Genomic DNA, 17,218 nt, shown 5'->3' with positions numbered 1-17,218 from the left:
CAACTAGTCACTGTAACAACTTAGATGTCAATAAGTGTATATATACCTATGTTGTTTAGCCCTATCCATCCCTTGCTTGATAAACGTGTTAGGATCTACACCGAAACGTCGCACTAATTGTAATAAAGAAGTTGTTCATCCATGCCCCTAAGACAAGGAAAACAAAGCTTCAATCTTTGGGCTACATTCCATCTATCAGAAACAAGCATACCTTTGAAAAGTTTGCAGTTCCAAATTTCATGCTGTTCAGATCATACACCATAAATAATAAAATCATTGACAAAAATGCTAGACATCTTCTGTTTTGGCTGTGGTCGTTTTCCTGGTGTAGGCAATCCATTTACTGCTTCCTTTGCTACAATCTGAAATTCTGCTTCTACTTTCTCCTATCTGTCCCTTTCAAACATCCACCTTTGATATTGTATTATTACAGGTTCAGTCATCTTTTTTAACAAAGTGGGATAAAGCAGGACTCCTCTACCCTGTCAGATTCTCTGATGTTTGTGACTGCAACATTCTAAATATCAGCACATTTCTCAGGATCCTCAACAAGACCTTCACAAATTGGCTTAAAATTACAAATTTCCTCATTTTGGAATTGCAATCTGCTGCCGCTTCCCACAAAGCTCTCTTCCTCAGACATTCAGAGCAACATCATCAGCTACTGAGCTGTGACCTACAGACTGAATTGAGTTCAATGCTTCGCCCAAGAGATATTGGTGCAGTTGCAACAACTTGTACTCAGGTGTTGCTGATGATTGATCAATATGTCCTTCAGAGATCAAACGTTCATGGTCAGCTACTTCAGATTGTTGCTGAGATGCAACACTTGTTGTTGAATAATTCTGGACCTTTGGTCCTTATTGAATATCCTGTGTAACCTTCTCATGGACACAGAGCTATTTCCTGATCTGTTTGATTCTGATATGCTTTGCAGATATCCCTTTTCCTGATCTCTTTGATTCTAAAAAGCTTTGCAGATATCCCTTAACAGAGTCAAGAACTAAGTTGCTTTCCTCCTCCAAATTGTTAATTTCTTGATCCAACTTTTTGACATTCTCCCATTCTTCGAGTTTAATATAAATCTTTAACATCTCTTTCATAACATCCATTGCTTTTATAAAATGAGCATTCATTTTTTCTACATCCCTTACCTCTTTCTGAGATGGTTGATCATTGCTATTATCAAACTTATTGGTGCAATGTCATACTTTTTTTTCTCCACCAAGCAAATTGTGTTCAAGCTGTCTGTTTCAGCTATTTGTTCATGCTTAACTTGTCTTCAAACTACCTCTTTTACGTCAGTCATGGGATTCTTTGATGGCCACATCTGAATCATTAAGGAGGTGCTCCAAGGACTGCAAGGACCAGATGCTCATCAAATCAGTTCAAATAATCAATGTGAAGGACAAGATCCACCGGCTATTGAGGAGACAAGACCACAGCCGTTCGAAGGCCCCAGGACAGACCACATGATCAGTCCGACGGAGGCCAGGGATCCAGAGGATCCAATGCCTATTGTTGAAAGGGAGCTGTTGAATGACCTTCACCACAAGCCTGTCAGTAACAGCAATCTTATGTCGGTGGATGACTGGCAAGATAATTGGATAATTTGGGGCATCCTGGACGACCTGTTCGTATCAAACTTTCTCAGAAAAGGTTACAGTCCAGTTGTATGCAAGGAACCTCCCCTCTCTCTCAATCCGCTGATTGTTCAATATCAGGAGACAATGCAATCCATGCTGACAGACACAATCTGTACACTTGTTATAGAAGTAGCAGTAGAGACACGAAAAACTCCAAGTTTGTATTCACCTATCTCTTTTGTCACAAAAAAAGAACACAAACAAAAAGTTCCTTTTAATTTACGACATGAAAGAATTCAACAAGAAGTATGTTCAAAAGAATGATCCGCCTGCCACAACAACAAAAAATGATTATACACTCTGGCAAGCATCAATCCTCACGATGCTGAACTTCACATCCCCATTCATCCAGCCTCCAGGAAATTCAGTATTTCCTATACAAAGGTATACATTACCAATGTACCGTCCTACCCTTTCAACGACCGGTGGTTATTTACATGGGTGATCAAGCCATGTATGGCCTTTCTGCACAAGAAAAAGATCCGTTGCACATTCTACTTGGATGACGGGATTCAGGATCATGAACAAGTAAAGCTACTTCAACTGGATTTCACTTGTAAATTACTAACATAGTTAGGGAGGTTAGTAAATTATCAGAAGTTCGACTTCCAACTGTCCCAAGAACTCAAGTTCTTGAGCATCATGTTCCTGACGGGACAGAACCTTCACCTTTAGCCTGCTGAATTGTTTTCAGACTTCTTACTCCTGCCTGCTGGATAAATTCTAAGACGCTCTAAAGAGGGTGGGTGATTTCAAACAGTATGTGCTTCATTAAACATCATAAGACAAGGGCCAATTGAAGGAATATTTGGCACATGTATTCCTGATAAAAATCTATACTACATAAAAATGTCCTGATGTTTTCAATCAGACTAAAGCTAGCACAAAATTGGTAAATTTTATTTTACTGAATTATGTTATTGAATGTTGTTTGCGTTTCATGCTAGGAACCTTTTTAAATCATTATATTTGTACACATTTATTTCAATAATGATATCTCCAATATCTTTATTTGAACTGTGTATAAATTAGATTTTTTATTTTTTCATTTCAGTAAATTTATTATCCAAACGTTAACCAAAAAACCTTCATTTTCGAGATCACCATGCCAATTGCACAAATACGAACATTCGGGTTAATCTAAGGTGTCATGTTATAAAATTTGCAGGAAACAGTGACTTATAAATATTCACCAATCCTAATTTCAAGCGTTTTGGTTAAATATTTACGATATATGAAAATACAAATCCCATGTCATGATGCTAGCAAACGTACGAAAATCAAACATGGCGCGCTTCGCCCAACCTCAGCAGAACTTTTTTAATATCAACAAAGTTTACATTGCCTACACGTAAATGCCTTGGCAAAATCTGACAATCTTCTCAATTAAAAAATGTTTTTTGTCATTTTCCGTTTAATATGACAAGAGAAAAACGAAAATAAAGATTGTCTGAAGCATTATTTCAGTAAGTGCAAAGGTCACCGGAAGTGTTGTCACAGACAGGTGTAGTCCACTGACAATCTTTCTTTTTGAAATATTTCGCCTGTCACATTCAACATAAACAATAATCACTACATAGTATCAGTAATCACCACTAATATGAAATAACAAAGTGTTTTTGACGATATAATTGGCGTATTATTTAATCAGTTTGACCTTGACATGGAAACGGTCGACGATAAATCAACATGCCACACGCAAGTTTCTGGGTATCTTTTATTTGAACTTTTGTTGAAATTTAAGGATCACCATTCAAAGTTATATTTAGTTATATAATTTTGTTTTCACTATAATAATTGTGTCCCACGCAATACGTGGATATCGTCGATTAGCAATGATCACCCTCCACAGCAGGTGCGCGAAAATGGGTGTGAAAAAATGTGTTTCAAGTGCGTGATATATATATTATATATATAAATAAAATGCTACATATTTTCATTAAATTTAGGATAGTTTTCCTTTTATTACATGTATAGAGTGTAGCATAATTTTAGAGTGAGTGAGTGAGTTGGGTATAACGCCGCTTTTAACAGTATTCCAGTTATATCACGGCGTGTCAGCTTAATGTGGGAGGAAAGCCCAAAGTGATGCAGGTCCTAGACGTTTACCACTTCGGTGAAACCCACAAACACGGGTATGGTGCTCACAAACCTAGAAACATAATCGGGGCAAACCGGGATTCGAACCCACAATCATAGGTTTCTGGCGTGCGAATTGCGGCGCCTTAGACGACTGGGCCACCCGTGTTTGAAAATATACACTCATTTTTTTCAGTGAAAGTAGGAAGCTCACAATAGTGTGAAAATGATATGCCGTTATGAGGCCTTCGTTTTTCGAGCTCAACAGGCCTGAGTTATCCCCCTTAGATTATGACGTAATTGGTGCCAATTCAACTGGGTCCATGTCTATTCTCAACGCAAAAGATATCAAGTACAAGTTTTCGGTAAAACAACATGGCCTACGACACACTCCGACGCAGTGGTGACTCAGCATAACGCTATGCTGGCTGGCATCTGAGACGCTAGAATCACACACCTGGACCTACACCACGTGAAGCGGCTCTAACAAAGCATGATGACGTCATAATGTTTATCAATTGGCACCAATGACGTCATATTGCAAGGGGCATAAGCCATGGTGTTTTTGTTATGGAAATAGAACACTTGGTAAATGTGAAAAATATAAATCGTTTTAATGCAAAACATATGTTAATTAATTGTGATATTTTTATATTTTTGTCTATGACACTTCTAGGTTAACACTTTTATTGTGGAAAAAGTACAAGAAAATTAGGTTCATTGCCGTGTGAACTTGCCCTTTAAGCTGGTGAGTTAGCCACATGTTTTTAAGAGAATGCTATCTTTTGAAAAAGTAGTAGGGCACATTGACAATTCCTGCAGTTCTGTTCTGTTGGAGATATCCTACCTTATGTATTTTTTTTCGGGGTTCCCACCAATGAAATAATGTGTAATTCGTCTGGCAGGACTGTACAGTGTGTTTGCAGTATGCTCGGATGTCTGGCAGTGAGCCTCGTGTCCCTGTGGTCAGCAGGTTTTTGCCTATCAGTCAGTGTGATGTGTAAAGAATTTTAGATAAATGCAGATCATCACTTGCCTTGGATCTGACATCCTTGATCATTTGATGGATTTCTGAATATCCAGTCAGAAAAGGTCCTCATCATGTTCCATATTTCTCAGTCTTCTTATCTTGTTCTATATGTCTGTCTTGTGGTTGGAGTGAAGTAAAATGTGCCTGTATACATGGTAACCCTTGCCAGATGCATTTTTTCACCCATGCCCCATGACTTTAGTTCAGCTTATGTGGCCTAACTTGCACATACATGTACTGCTGCAAACCTGTTTTTCCTTTGTATGCAATCACCGTATCGCAACATGCCATAATGAAATAATAATTGTGAAGGAAAGTCGTATTTTCAATCAAAAACATATTTGTCTTTCCTTGTGTTCTCTTTTGTTAAGTGACAGAAATTGTAAGTGTCATAAAAAAAATGAAAAAGATTTTCATAATGATTTTTCTTTGATAGACCTTGTCACACCTTAGACAGGTAGAATTATAACTTTTTAAGCCTTCATTTCTGAGGTGTCCATTTTTTTCTATTTTTAGGACAAAAGATGAGTCGTGTAGATCTACCTGTTCTGTTAAAACAAATTCTTGTCTTAGATTGTGAAAAGTAATCATTCAGATGAGAAAAGTTTGTTTTTTATCCCATCGTTTCACGAAATCCAGGTAGAATGTAGTGGTTTGTTTACCCAAAAGTTCCAGCGATTTGGTACACAAATAGGTATATGATTTTGTAGATCTACTTAGAATAATATTGCCTAAGTTTCAAAGATATACATTAACTTTTGATATCATAAAGTTAATTTTCTATCACTTTCCTATAAAAAAAAATACGATTAACTTGGGTTTAACCAACTTAACCGGCCTCTTCTTCAGTGACAAGACATCACTTTTCTATCAAAATAAACCAAACAATTTCAAGGATCACAGTCATAATCATATTATGAACTTGATGAAATGTTTTGTTATATGTTCTGCTCATTTTCTATTGTTCGCAATATATATAAAAATGTGAATTTTTCGTAATCAGCATTATTTTACACATGAATGGTTTACGTAGAATGTATATCAGATCATATTTTGTGTATCAAAAAATATTTTAGTTATTCTCATCGTTTGTTAACTTTGTTCAACTAAACAATGTTTCTTACTTTGGTCGGCTTGTCAACAGGAGGCCAATGTCAGAAAGTTTATATATTTTTTCCCAAAGAGTTATGCATCCGTGTTAGAGTTCTAGAAAATTAATTTAAATGTAACTGAATGATTGTAATGCTATAAAGATATCATGATGCATGTGAAGTTGTTTGTTTACTGGCCTTGCCATGATCATACAACTTTCATCCAGTGGATTATTTTATGATTCAGATTGTTTTTGTGTTCAATTAAATATTCTGGAAGTGGCTTATTTTAAGAAATTAAGGCACTTGAGTGTTTTCTTTTCCATCAGCTAACCAAAGCGTATGATCGAATGTTAAAAATGATAACATTATAAACAAAAAATAGGACTGCATTCTGCTCAACGTGAAGCGCCAAAAGTCAACAATGGCCGTCTCTAATATTTGTTTGTCGAGAAATTTGGCCAGAACTTTTTTAATTCACGAAATTTCTTTTTTAGGGTAAATAAACTACTGAAAGTTTTGACATTGAGACAGCTGAGCGTTTATGCATGTCATACGTAATAAAAATGTTATGCAAAGCCTTCTTTGTAAATCAGTATTGCGAGTTTCTTTTGTGGGTGTCCTTATGCTATTTGTCTTTAGAATGAGTTCAACATCAGATGCACGGCTAGTGACACATATTGTCGAATTTCAGAAATTCACAAACAGATGTCGAACAACCAATGGCGAGTGACTTCAGGTCTACTCACTTCCGCCAAAGTTCTGACAGTATCGGCCAGACTTCACCTTCACCCCATACACAAATTTCTCAAACCTTTCTTAGATATCAAACAACTCAAACTTTCAACTTACACAACACCTGAAGAACATCTCCAAAGAGGAGGAACTTACGTGAACGAGCTGGAATACAATCAACATCTATTTGTAGACGCCACACGGAGAAAAGCTCTCTAAAGTTCCCAAACTGATGCCCCTACTGAGATCCCACAAAGTTGGGATGGGACTGAGACACAGTGCTGCCCCATCTTACTGGCAATGTTTACAAACCATCAAAAGAAGCTGATTTCGAACATCTGACGCATAAGACCTTGTTCATTCTGGCACTAGCTGCAGCAGCCAGAATGTCAGAAACACACGCACTCGGCTTTAGTCCTACAAGGTTTGACAATGGTGAACATGCATCGGCCCATCCCGGCTTGAGATTGGATTTCGTTGTGAAAAAACAGGTCCCTGGACAGCCAGATAGGCAAAGTCATGTCACAGTGCTTTCATCCATTCTAGGATCAGAGGACAACTGGGACTTATGCCTTTGCCAAGTTAGGGCCCTATGTATCATCTAATCTTCAAAAGACAAGCTCTAGAAGACAAAGACTGCGAAGATTAACATCCTGTAGATGAGAAATGCTTCCTCCAAAGTTTCCATGACAACTATTTCCTTCTGGATGAGAGCAGTAATCCTCAGAGCTTGCAGGACAACAGGTCTGGACCCACCTAAAGCGTCCAACCTAAATGAAGTCAATGTGATAGCATCGAATCTAGGCCTACATGGGAATTGCTCTATTCTAACTATTATGAAAGGATCCTTCTGGAGATCAGATTCTGTCTTTACGGATCATTACGTCAGAGACTTCGGCACAAGATGTTGCTGGCATACACCAATTCGGACCATTGGTAGTAACACAGCAACAAACTAACAAGTTTTAGATGTACATTCACACGTTGTCTTGGTGACGTCAGGACACTTTACCATAACCACCGACTGAGAATTCCCCTGTGTTACAGTTTAATTCAGAGCATAGAATGACATTCTATGCATGCTTTACAAAATCCACAAATCATATGATTTTCTCCTTTCTTTCCAAAGAGGAGGTGGTACCCCAATACAGGCATCATATAACAACAACAGAGCCTAAAAGATGTCTGACCATGTTCCCATGGGTATTTTAAACAGAAGAGACCACGTCAGAATCATACAGCGAGGTGAGACCAGCCACCAACTGTGAGATTCAAGGAAATTAGTATGAGTCAGGATAAGATAAAATATTTATTTTTATGGTAAAAATGTCCATAATACTCATCCTGACTCGTACGCTGAAGCTTCTACCCAGCTGTCTCCGCTCCCTCTATTGTGATTTTGACTTAAGAATCTTAGGGGTAAATAACGACTGATGTGTCTGACGGGTTGGTTGCGTGGTTCCGGTGTGCCTGCATGTGAGTTGAGTGAGATGTGTTTCTGTTCTCTGAGAACACAGCACAGGAAACTTTGCACTACTTTTCGGGAATAAGAAGAGATAAGCACATTAGTATGAGTCAGGATAACTAAAATCATATGTAGATGCTTTTGGAGTCAAGTGTAATCTGTTATTCGAATAAAGAATTCGAATTGTACAGAACCTCTCAGAAGGTATTTAGACTATGTAAGGGGGGCAAGAGCATGCCTCTCTCATATCACAATACATAAAGACCAGCAGTTATGTGAAGATCCTTGTTTTCACCCTGGATATCTAGCGGAGGAAGCTTGAACACTGTCGCTGCTAGGCAAATATTATTATCACTGACCTTTTTTTTGCTAGAACCACTGCTATTATATTCACTACTACCCTAGTAATTGTACTGTCATTGAATTTTGTTCTGCCTCTCTATTGTCTTCTGCCATTGTAATAACTTTCCAGTAATTTGGATTGATTTGTAAACCTAGTTAATTTTCCCATTCATTTGTTGTTTGTTAGTTTCACACTGAATTCTCTTGCGTAATGATTTCTGGGTAAAGTTATTGTATCAATCAGGAAGTCAACATGTAACAGGATTAAACAACACTTGTGGGCCTGTAACTTCATGTACACTTTGCTGCTGCCACTTATTTGTGACATTGTAGTGCCATTTTTTATTGTAAACCTGAAACTGTGCTTTTGAGTTTTGGATTATTTACTGATCTTGTCAGGTCATTTACTGATTTCACAATTTAGTTCTATGTGTACCGGTTTCTTGGTTAACATTTGTGTTTCAATTTGGAAGTCACCCCTTAACATTACATAAACATAAATAAGATTTGTTAAATGTGATTCTTGAATGAGTTTTCTGGATGCAGTTATCTGTGGTTTGTGGTAAAGTTTTAATCTAATAATCAATATGTTTAAAGCTTCATCAACAGGAATATGCATATGGAAATGTTTCGTGTACGGAATTCTACTTTGTATTGTGTCTGTAAACTTTAATTGCTTTTTGGAAGTGTGAAAAAATAGGATCAAAGTTTTCATAAGGACTTCCAAATGTTTATCATTTAGTAATGTATTAACTTATCCTATCTCACACTTTTCATTTCTGCCTTCTTCTTTCGATCCATATGTAAAAAAGTTTCCTGCTTCTAAAAACCAAACATCCAAACACATCCCAGCATCACCAATGTCACCACCCAAACAAATGGGTCACACACTTTAATCCTGTGCATTGTGACTTTGCATGACCTGATCACCTGACTACCCTTGCCATGTAAATTTCTTCCAATCGCCACCCTGTGGTGACATGTATTGACTTATTGAGAATACATGAATTTACTTTATTACTTTGAGTAAGCTACCTCCACATTAATTACACAATTTACAACACGTTTTGATGTGAGGATGGATACCAAACATGATCAACGTCAAGCCTATCCACATGATCACTACACTTACTCCACTGCTGACCCTCACGACCATTGCAAGTGCCACATGCGGGATGAATACCATCCTGCCTTGTCAATTGAAGATGATGGTGTCTCAGACAGTTTCCTCACTAACGATGTTCCCGTCACATTGGATCAACCAGCTTTCACCAGTGTGTCTACGTCAATACCTACATCAGAGCAGCCAGCAGCCTTAGACGTCCGCGTGTGCGTCTCTATAGACCCAGCCAGTTTCGACAGACTCGACAGTCGTCCTTGCCAGCACTTTCCGACAGTCAGCCTATCATCCTCCATTCCTCGAGGCGATGTTCCAGGCATAGCTGTGCTGAAAGATTCGCCGCAGGACTTAGTCACTTTCACGTTAATGGAGCAGGTTTTGCCATTGCCCCAGATCAGTTGTACAAGTTTGTCCTCAACTAAAATTTGACTAGGATGTCCGTGCTTCATCTTAGTATCGACGTTCTAGGGATCAACTTTAGGGGCATTTCTTATCGGAGGATCGGCGTTCCTGTTCTAACGATTGCAACTCTCAATTCGACGCTAAACGTCCGAGGGAACGACACGGCTTAGTAATGGAGCTACAGATTCGTTACTGACCTCTCCTGTTCGACATGATGATCGCCATCATTTTGAGGATGAATCATATGCCACTTCAGCTGATCAATCGTCATCTCAGTATCACTCCCCTTCTATGAGTCACTCGGATCATTGGCATCGTCGGGATAGTTCCCCCTCCTACGATACCCCTCACCCCTCGACCTCAATTCATTTCTTCCCAGTGAGTCCTCAGTGAGGTTCTTTGGAGCACAGAAATGCTTCTTCAAGGACAAGGTCGTGGTCGTCCAGGACGACGGGGTCACAATTTTTCCACCAGGTGTTCCGTCTCCTTCACTGCTTCCAAGGACATCATGGAGTCAGCCAAGCCAGGCGACTGCTCCTCTAAATGACTCACTTCACCCCCATACCTACCATTTTTGTCTTTTTCTGCGAACTGATCCATGCTAGCAGATCCCTTTGTCACTCTCCGTCTGCGGAATAAATACAGGATGTCATTGGTTGACTCCTCCAACAACATCCACATCTCATCAGGGAGTGTCTCCAGCTGATGGTCCTGAAGAAAGACAGCTTGAAGCTCCTGATGATCATCAACATGAAGACGTTCAACGCGTTGTATCTACAAAATCCACCACATTTTCTCATGACGTCTTGCCAGTGGGGTCGCCTAGTGGTTAAAGTGTTCACTCATCACGCAGAACACCCAGGTTTGATTACCCACATGTGTACAATGTGTGAAGCCACTCACATGATGTCTATTTTGCTTCTTTGAAAGATCACCTGGCAAGGCGATTACATAGACAGTCTTGATCCTCAAGACCTTTATCTACACATACCCATCATACGGAAGCACTGCCATTTCCTATGGTTCAATTTTCAAGGCCTCTATCAACAATGGAAGGTGCTCCTGATTTTGATTTCTTCGTCCCCATGGCTTTTCACTCGTATTACCAAGGTGATCACAAAGTTCCTGCACATTTCCTTGGGAGCTCACTTCCACACTCTACAGGTGACAGGGCGCTGGTCCATCAACGAAAAACGACTCCATGTCAACAACCTCGAATTCAAGTCACTGTCTATCTGGTCCGAGCTCCTTCATGCGTAACACCTCATGATCCAGTTGGACAATCTATTGGTCATCTGGTATGTCAACATGGTTGGCCTCACCACTTTTGTCACTCCTGTCGCTGACACACGACTTCTACTGGCTGATCAACTCCCTGAACGTCAAGGTCTAAGAGAGGCACATTCCCTGGATAAACAATGTCATAGCCAAATCCCTCTCCCGACCAGACCAACCATCACCAACAGCATGGCTTCTCCAACCAATGATTTTGCCCACGTTGCCCTTGCCCAGACATCGACTGCTACACCACCAGGTATCTCAGTATCTCCCATCCTTGATCCTCAGGTGTGGAACCACCACACTCATGCCATCTAATGGGAGAACATAAAACACCGCCTATGCCATTTGCAGCAAAGATGTCCTCAGGCAGGTCTCAGAGCCAGATAGCATTTCAAAGGTGTTGTTTTGATGCAACAACATTGTAAACTGCTAAGACTGTGTTGTGAAGCATTTAGAGTACGGTCTAGCGAGCGACGGAAAACTGTTTAACTCAACAATGAGTCAATATTTATGCTGCATCCAGCTTGATCAAGGGTGTACCCGATGAACAATTTGAACAGTAATAGGAATGATGTGGGCGGAATTCCCCAACACTTTCAACTAACCTAGTGCTAGTGCAGGAGTATAACTTCCCAACTCTATTGTGATGAAATCCTACAGCAACACATCTTATTAATGTCACCTTTTAACATGGCAATGCTTGACTGCATACACCATGTGCAACAGCAGAATTCCTATGAATCTTAATGTACAGTTCCTCCCATGGCCCTATAAATCACTAGATTTAAAATCAAAGAATACATTAAGTAAGAGTTGTGTAGTCACCTACAACAGCGTCTTAATGAACTGCAGACACTGTCACAGCTACCACATGCACTACAGACTGAGTGGTCCAACTTTTGTTGAGCGGCTGTTGATATTTTTAACTGTTGACTTCATATCTAGGTGAGCTACATTGCCGTGGCAAGATTTTGTCTCCTCAGAAACGGTTGAACCAATTTAGATATGGCTGAAGTGTTTTAAATCTAAAAGTTAAATCAGTTACTTATTTTGTAAATAATAAAACTGTGCAGATTAAGAAAAAGGTGTTGAAAGGAAGTTACTTTTGCATATATATAACGTAATTAGTCCTCAGTGTTTATATATCAGAAAATAATATAAATGCTGACAGAAATATTTGCCAAGTGGCTGTCTTTATTGACAAGTGATACTGTTGACTACGTACCCCAGGTGAACTGAGGTTGTGTGACACTATTTATTTCTCAATAATATATTTCTTGAATATATATTTCTTTATTATATTTGCCAGAGGGATGGTGTAAATCCTGCTGGGTTACCATGTAGGTAGCAGAAGTACCGTAAGTCCCCATGGTACCTAGTATGGTGACCTACCTTTGGTTATTGGTGATCTATAGCCCATTTGTATTGTGTACTGTTCTGAATTGTTATGAATTTTATTCTGATATGCTAGTTTTAAATCTACATCTGTGATAGTCTAGTGTTTTTATTGTCCTTTGTCGACAAATTTTAATGTCTCTATGTATTAATATATAACTTGATTTAGTCACTATATGGCTATAATATTGCCGCTGTGACTTTAAATATTAACTCACTCACTCTTTATTATATTTTGCAGAATTAGGGTACCATGTGATACTCACCCATCTGGATGAAGTAGACCATTGCTTCAAAGATACACAGAATTTGAACAAACTGTTTTCATCACCGGTAGTACAGAAGAAGGTCGAGTATATTTCTAAACAAGTAGGAACACCACCGAATACCATCAGCTTTGTCCGCAACTATTGCTATGAAACACAAAGTGATATCAATTCAGACGTCCTGTTTCTTCATGCCTTCAAACAGATTATCAATGCTGCATGTGAACAGGAAGAGAAAAGGGCAGAATTTGCAGCAGCTGCAGCTGCTCAAGACTGAGTGTTTTGTCACACTTTATATCTTTACTTTATATTTTTAGCTTCTGCTTTAAACCTATGTGAATGCTGCTTCCATCTTATTAATTTTATTGCAAACATACCGCGGAATGACTCCATGAATTTAAACCAAAGACTGCAGCCCTATACTAATTGTTCAGATTAAGAAGAGGGTTTCAGGCCACTAGTCCCATATGGGAAAGGCGTCTGTTAACTCTGAAGCTTAAACCTGTATTCTTGGTCAAAACACATTTGAATATCCATTAGTGATGTGAATTACTGATAGTGTAAGTAGTGAGGCTAAAAGATGTTATATTTCTGTCATATTGTGGGAAGTTCGGCAGGATTTATATCATCCCTGCAGTCACTGGCGATAGATTACCAGTTAAGCCTAAGATTAAAAATGACAAAAATGCTACGTTTTAAAAGTCTGGTATGCATAAAAATAATTCGAATGACGTGGAACATACATACCCTCTTAGGGGGACAACATTTTTACGCTACTTCAACCCCCCTCGAGGGTACAGCCACTAACAATCTAAGTTATATGTTAGCACTACCAATATATAAAAACATATTATGTACATCCAAATTTATGTATTAAATCAATTTCCTTTAAAAAGTGCAATACTAAATGAGAATTAACTTGACTAAAAAGGTCCTTGACTGTTTTGACACTATAATATTTATCCCTTGTGATGGAAAAATCAATGCAGTCAAGCAGGACATGCTTGACCGTGATTCTTTCATCACAAGGGACACAAAACGGAGGATCCTCACCTTTTAATAAATACTCATGTGTATATCTGCTGTGGCAAATACGACATCGTCGTATTATGACCTCTTCAAATCTGGACTGACAGCCCAAGTAGGTGTAACCATAGTTTGTTAAATTTCATGTAATTTATTGATACCTACTTGAGTGTCCCACTTCTTTTGCAACAGATCACGGATGTAAGATCTAATTGCAGGTTTAAAATCATTGTAGGGGACCAGAAGTGGTGACACAGATTTGTTGAGTGCTGCCTTTGCAGCAGCATCAGCCATTGTGTTACCAATGATACCAACATGGCTTGGTAACCAACAAAAGACGATGTCGTATTGGCCAGTAGCAAGATCATTAAATAATTCAAGAATTTCGATTAAAAGTGGATGTTAGGGTGACATATTTTTAATCGCCTGAAGGCATGAAAGAGAATCTGAAAACAGCATGAATTGTTTATTTTTAGATTGATTACTGATATATTTAAGTGCTGTAAAACTGGCGTTTGCTTCTGCAGTGAATATGGAACTGTTATCAGGTAAACGTGAAGATATAGTTCTGGATCCAATGACGGTGGCACTAGCAACTGCGCCACCATCCTTGGATCCATCTGTAAAGATAGATTTATAAGTGTCATAATTGTTTCTTAATTGACTGTATTCTTGTTGGTAAATTAATTCGTTAGTGTCTGATTTCTTTAGTTTTGTTAATGTAAGGTCTACCTCTGGCTTTACCATTTGCCAAAGAGGAGATGAGCAAAGTTTAGTAGGAGCTATATCTTGGAGTTGAATATTAGAAGCTGATATTGCAGATTTTATTCTGATTCCGAGTGGTGGAGTGAGTGTTGATTTCTTATTGTAAAGATCTTCGTAGAGAGGATTGAATATGCATTCAAAAGCTGGATTGGACTGATTAGAATATAATTTAGTGATGTATTGTAAAGATAATTTTAAACGGCGTTGTTTAAGAGAAGGCTCATCTGCTTCTATATAGAGACTGTGAATGGGAGACGTTCTAAAGGCTCCAAGGCAAAGCCTCAGGCCTTGATGATGGATGGTATCGAGTTTTTGTAAATTACTTTTGCAGGCTCCACCAGTTATGATCGAGCCATAATCAAGTTTTGAACGGATTAGTGACCTGTATAAGTGTAGGAGGGTACAACTCTCAGTAGTATGACATTATGGAAATGTGACAACCATGCACGTAGTCATATGATATATGAGGGATATTTCTTAATACATCCAAGGCAATAGTAAGTTGGTTTCAGTCCCAAGTCATAGTGTCACATGTCAAAGCATATGGGACCCTGATAGGAAATAGTGGATGATAATAAAAGCGTTAGAGATCCCTACGCAGTCATGAATGGAGAGTTGTTTGTCAACTATACATTATCTTGAACCAACATTTTAATAAATTTAAATTTCCACTTGGAATGGACGGAACTATTTTTTACATTTATTGACAAGTGAATAATTTCATTTCTTTCCCGAAAACGTGTCATCAGCGAGGTTCGAACCCGCATCGTTTGATTTAGGGACGTGTAATTGTGTGCTCAATATGTATATATTTTGTGGTAGAACAGATTACCTACAACAATGTTCATATTTAAAGCCATTAGATAAACCTTTGATGAGAAGAAACAAATCAGATTTTATATATATATATATATATATATATATCCTTATTTCGATTCAATGTACAATGTGTGAAGCCCATTTCTGGTGTCCCCAACTTGATATTGCTGGAATATTGCTAAAAGCGGCGTAAAACCATACTCACTCACTCACTATTCGGGGCTCTATAGTTCCTATTATTCTCGTCAGCATGTATTGACAATGTGCAGGCGTTACTGATAGATACTGGTTGAGGACCCAACGAAATTATAAAGAACTGTAAACCTGGCATTGTCAATGTCAGCTAGCGACGGAGCTTGTCATACTTGCAACTGTGGCAGAGAACGTATTCCAAGTGCATCACTCAAGGGCGACTCACACAGTACAAATACAGTCTAAAAAGAGTTCTGGAATATAGAATACAGAATATGTTGTCAAAGTTTAAAAGTAGGGAGGAGTTTTAAGTTGGGGAATATCCTTGTAACTCTCCTTTCCTTAAAAATAATTGGCCGCGGCCCCTGTGGGGCCTCTGCTCCAATATTTTAAGGAATGGAGAGTTACTCTGACATTACTCTCTAGGTACGCCTTTGAGTTATCATGTCCACGTTTATTTCAGAATGTTAAACACATAGTTGACCAGATGCCTACGTTGTTTTAATGCTTGAGAGTTCAAGAGTACAACTTTTAAGAAGTTTTATGGTAGACATGTGGATGCCATTTCCAAACTTAAGTGGCAAATCTTATGTCGGATGTCATTCCATATCTTTTACTTGAAGTGGTAAAAATTCACCCATTTTCATGTTAGCGTTCTGAAAGGATACATTCATTTTTCTTTTCTTTTGCCAATTTGTAATATTCCCATTTCGTTTAAAGTTCTCAGTTTGTTTTAACTGGCCTGTTGCATCTATCCTTACCATACTTGCGGGTCGAGTTCAAATGTCTGCCTACTTTCAGAGTTTTTATCTCTTTATGTTTAAAACAAATATACATTCAATTGTTTGTTTTTGCTAAACTCTAACACAGGTACTCATTTGTTTCAGTCAATCAGCATTGTGTGAAAAATAAAAAATAAAATAGATATGAAAGAAACCAGAAAAGGAAATAAGATCACAGGAGACTTGCACATATGTTCCCGTGTTTTTCAGGGGAACAATTGACTTTCCATTGCATGTGTTTGTGACTGGTGCCAACGGTCCGGGCAGGATGAGCTCACCTTTTCACTAACACCCGTTTTGTCGCTTGTATTTGATTCAATGGGTTTTTAATAAATATTAAATTCCTGTTATGGGTTTTTTTTACTGCTGAACTGTTGGGTAAACGTGATTATTCAAATATATATATATACGTTTGGCTGTTGTTTGTAAAACACATTCATGTAGAATATCAACACATTGGTACAGCACCCTTTATTTGGTGGAATATCAATAATACAAAGGTTGTGTGCAGTTGATGTCGCCTAAGAAAGTGAAAGTTTATTCTTTTCTGTATCTACATGCAATGACTAAATCGGGTCTGAAAGTAGATGCGTTCATTTATATCGTTAATATCATGTGCAATTCTTAAACGATATCTATATTACCCCATTCCATGAACGAAATCCATGTCATATTTTAACCCGAAACACCCACATTAAGTTTCTGCTATTCTTTTCTTGCGGATTTTCACAGTTTGCTTTTATACCAAGCCGTTGGTGTTTTCCTTACAGTTTTGTTTACTT

General features: G+C 38.4%; 1 protein-coding gene across 1 annotated transcript in view; it reads left to right on the top strand.

Annotated features, from left to right (window-relative positions):
- LOC124119557 overlaps positions 1-13,930 on the top strand; it is a 128,338-nt gene extending 114,408 nt beyond the window's left edge. The window contains exon 8 of the mRNA XM_046482111.2: positions 12,828-13,930. Within this exon, the coding sequence (XP_046338067.1) occupies positions 12,828-13,129 (302 nt within the window). The 3' untranslated portion in view covers positions 13,130-13,930. The remainder of the gene's footprint in view (positions 1-12,827) is intronic.
- The last annotated feature ends 3,288 nt before the right edge of the window (positions 13,931-17,218 follow it).

The sequence above is a fragment of the Haliotis rufescens genome, unplaced genomic scaffold (assembly GCF_023055435.1).
Source record: "Haliotis rufescens isolate VD_foot unplaced genomic scaffold, xgHalRufe1.0.p SCAF_16, whole genome shotgun sequence".
In the NCBI taxonomy this organism is placed as follows: Eukaryota; Metazoa; Mollusca; class Gastropoda; order Lepetellida; family Haliotidae; genus Haliotis; species Haliotis rufescens.
This window is presented reverse-complemented; position numbering and strand designations above follow the sequence as displayed.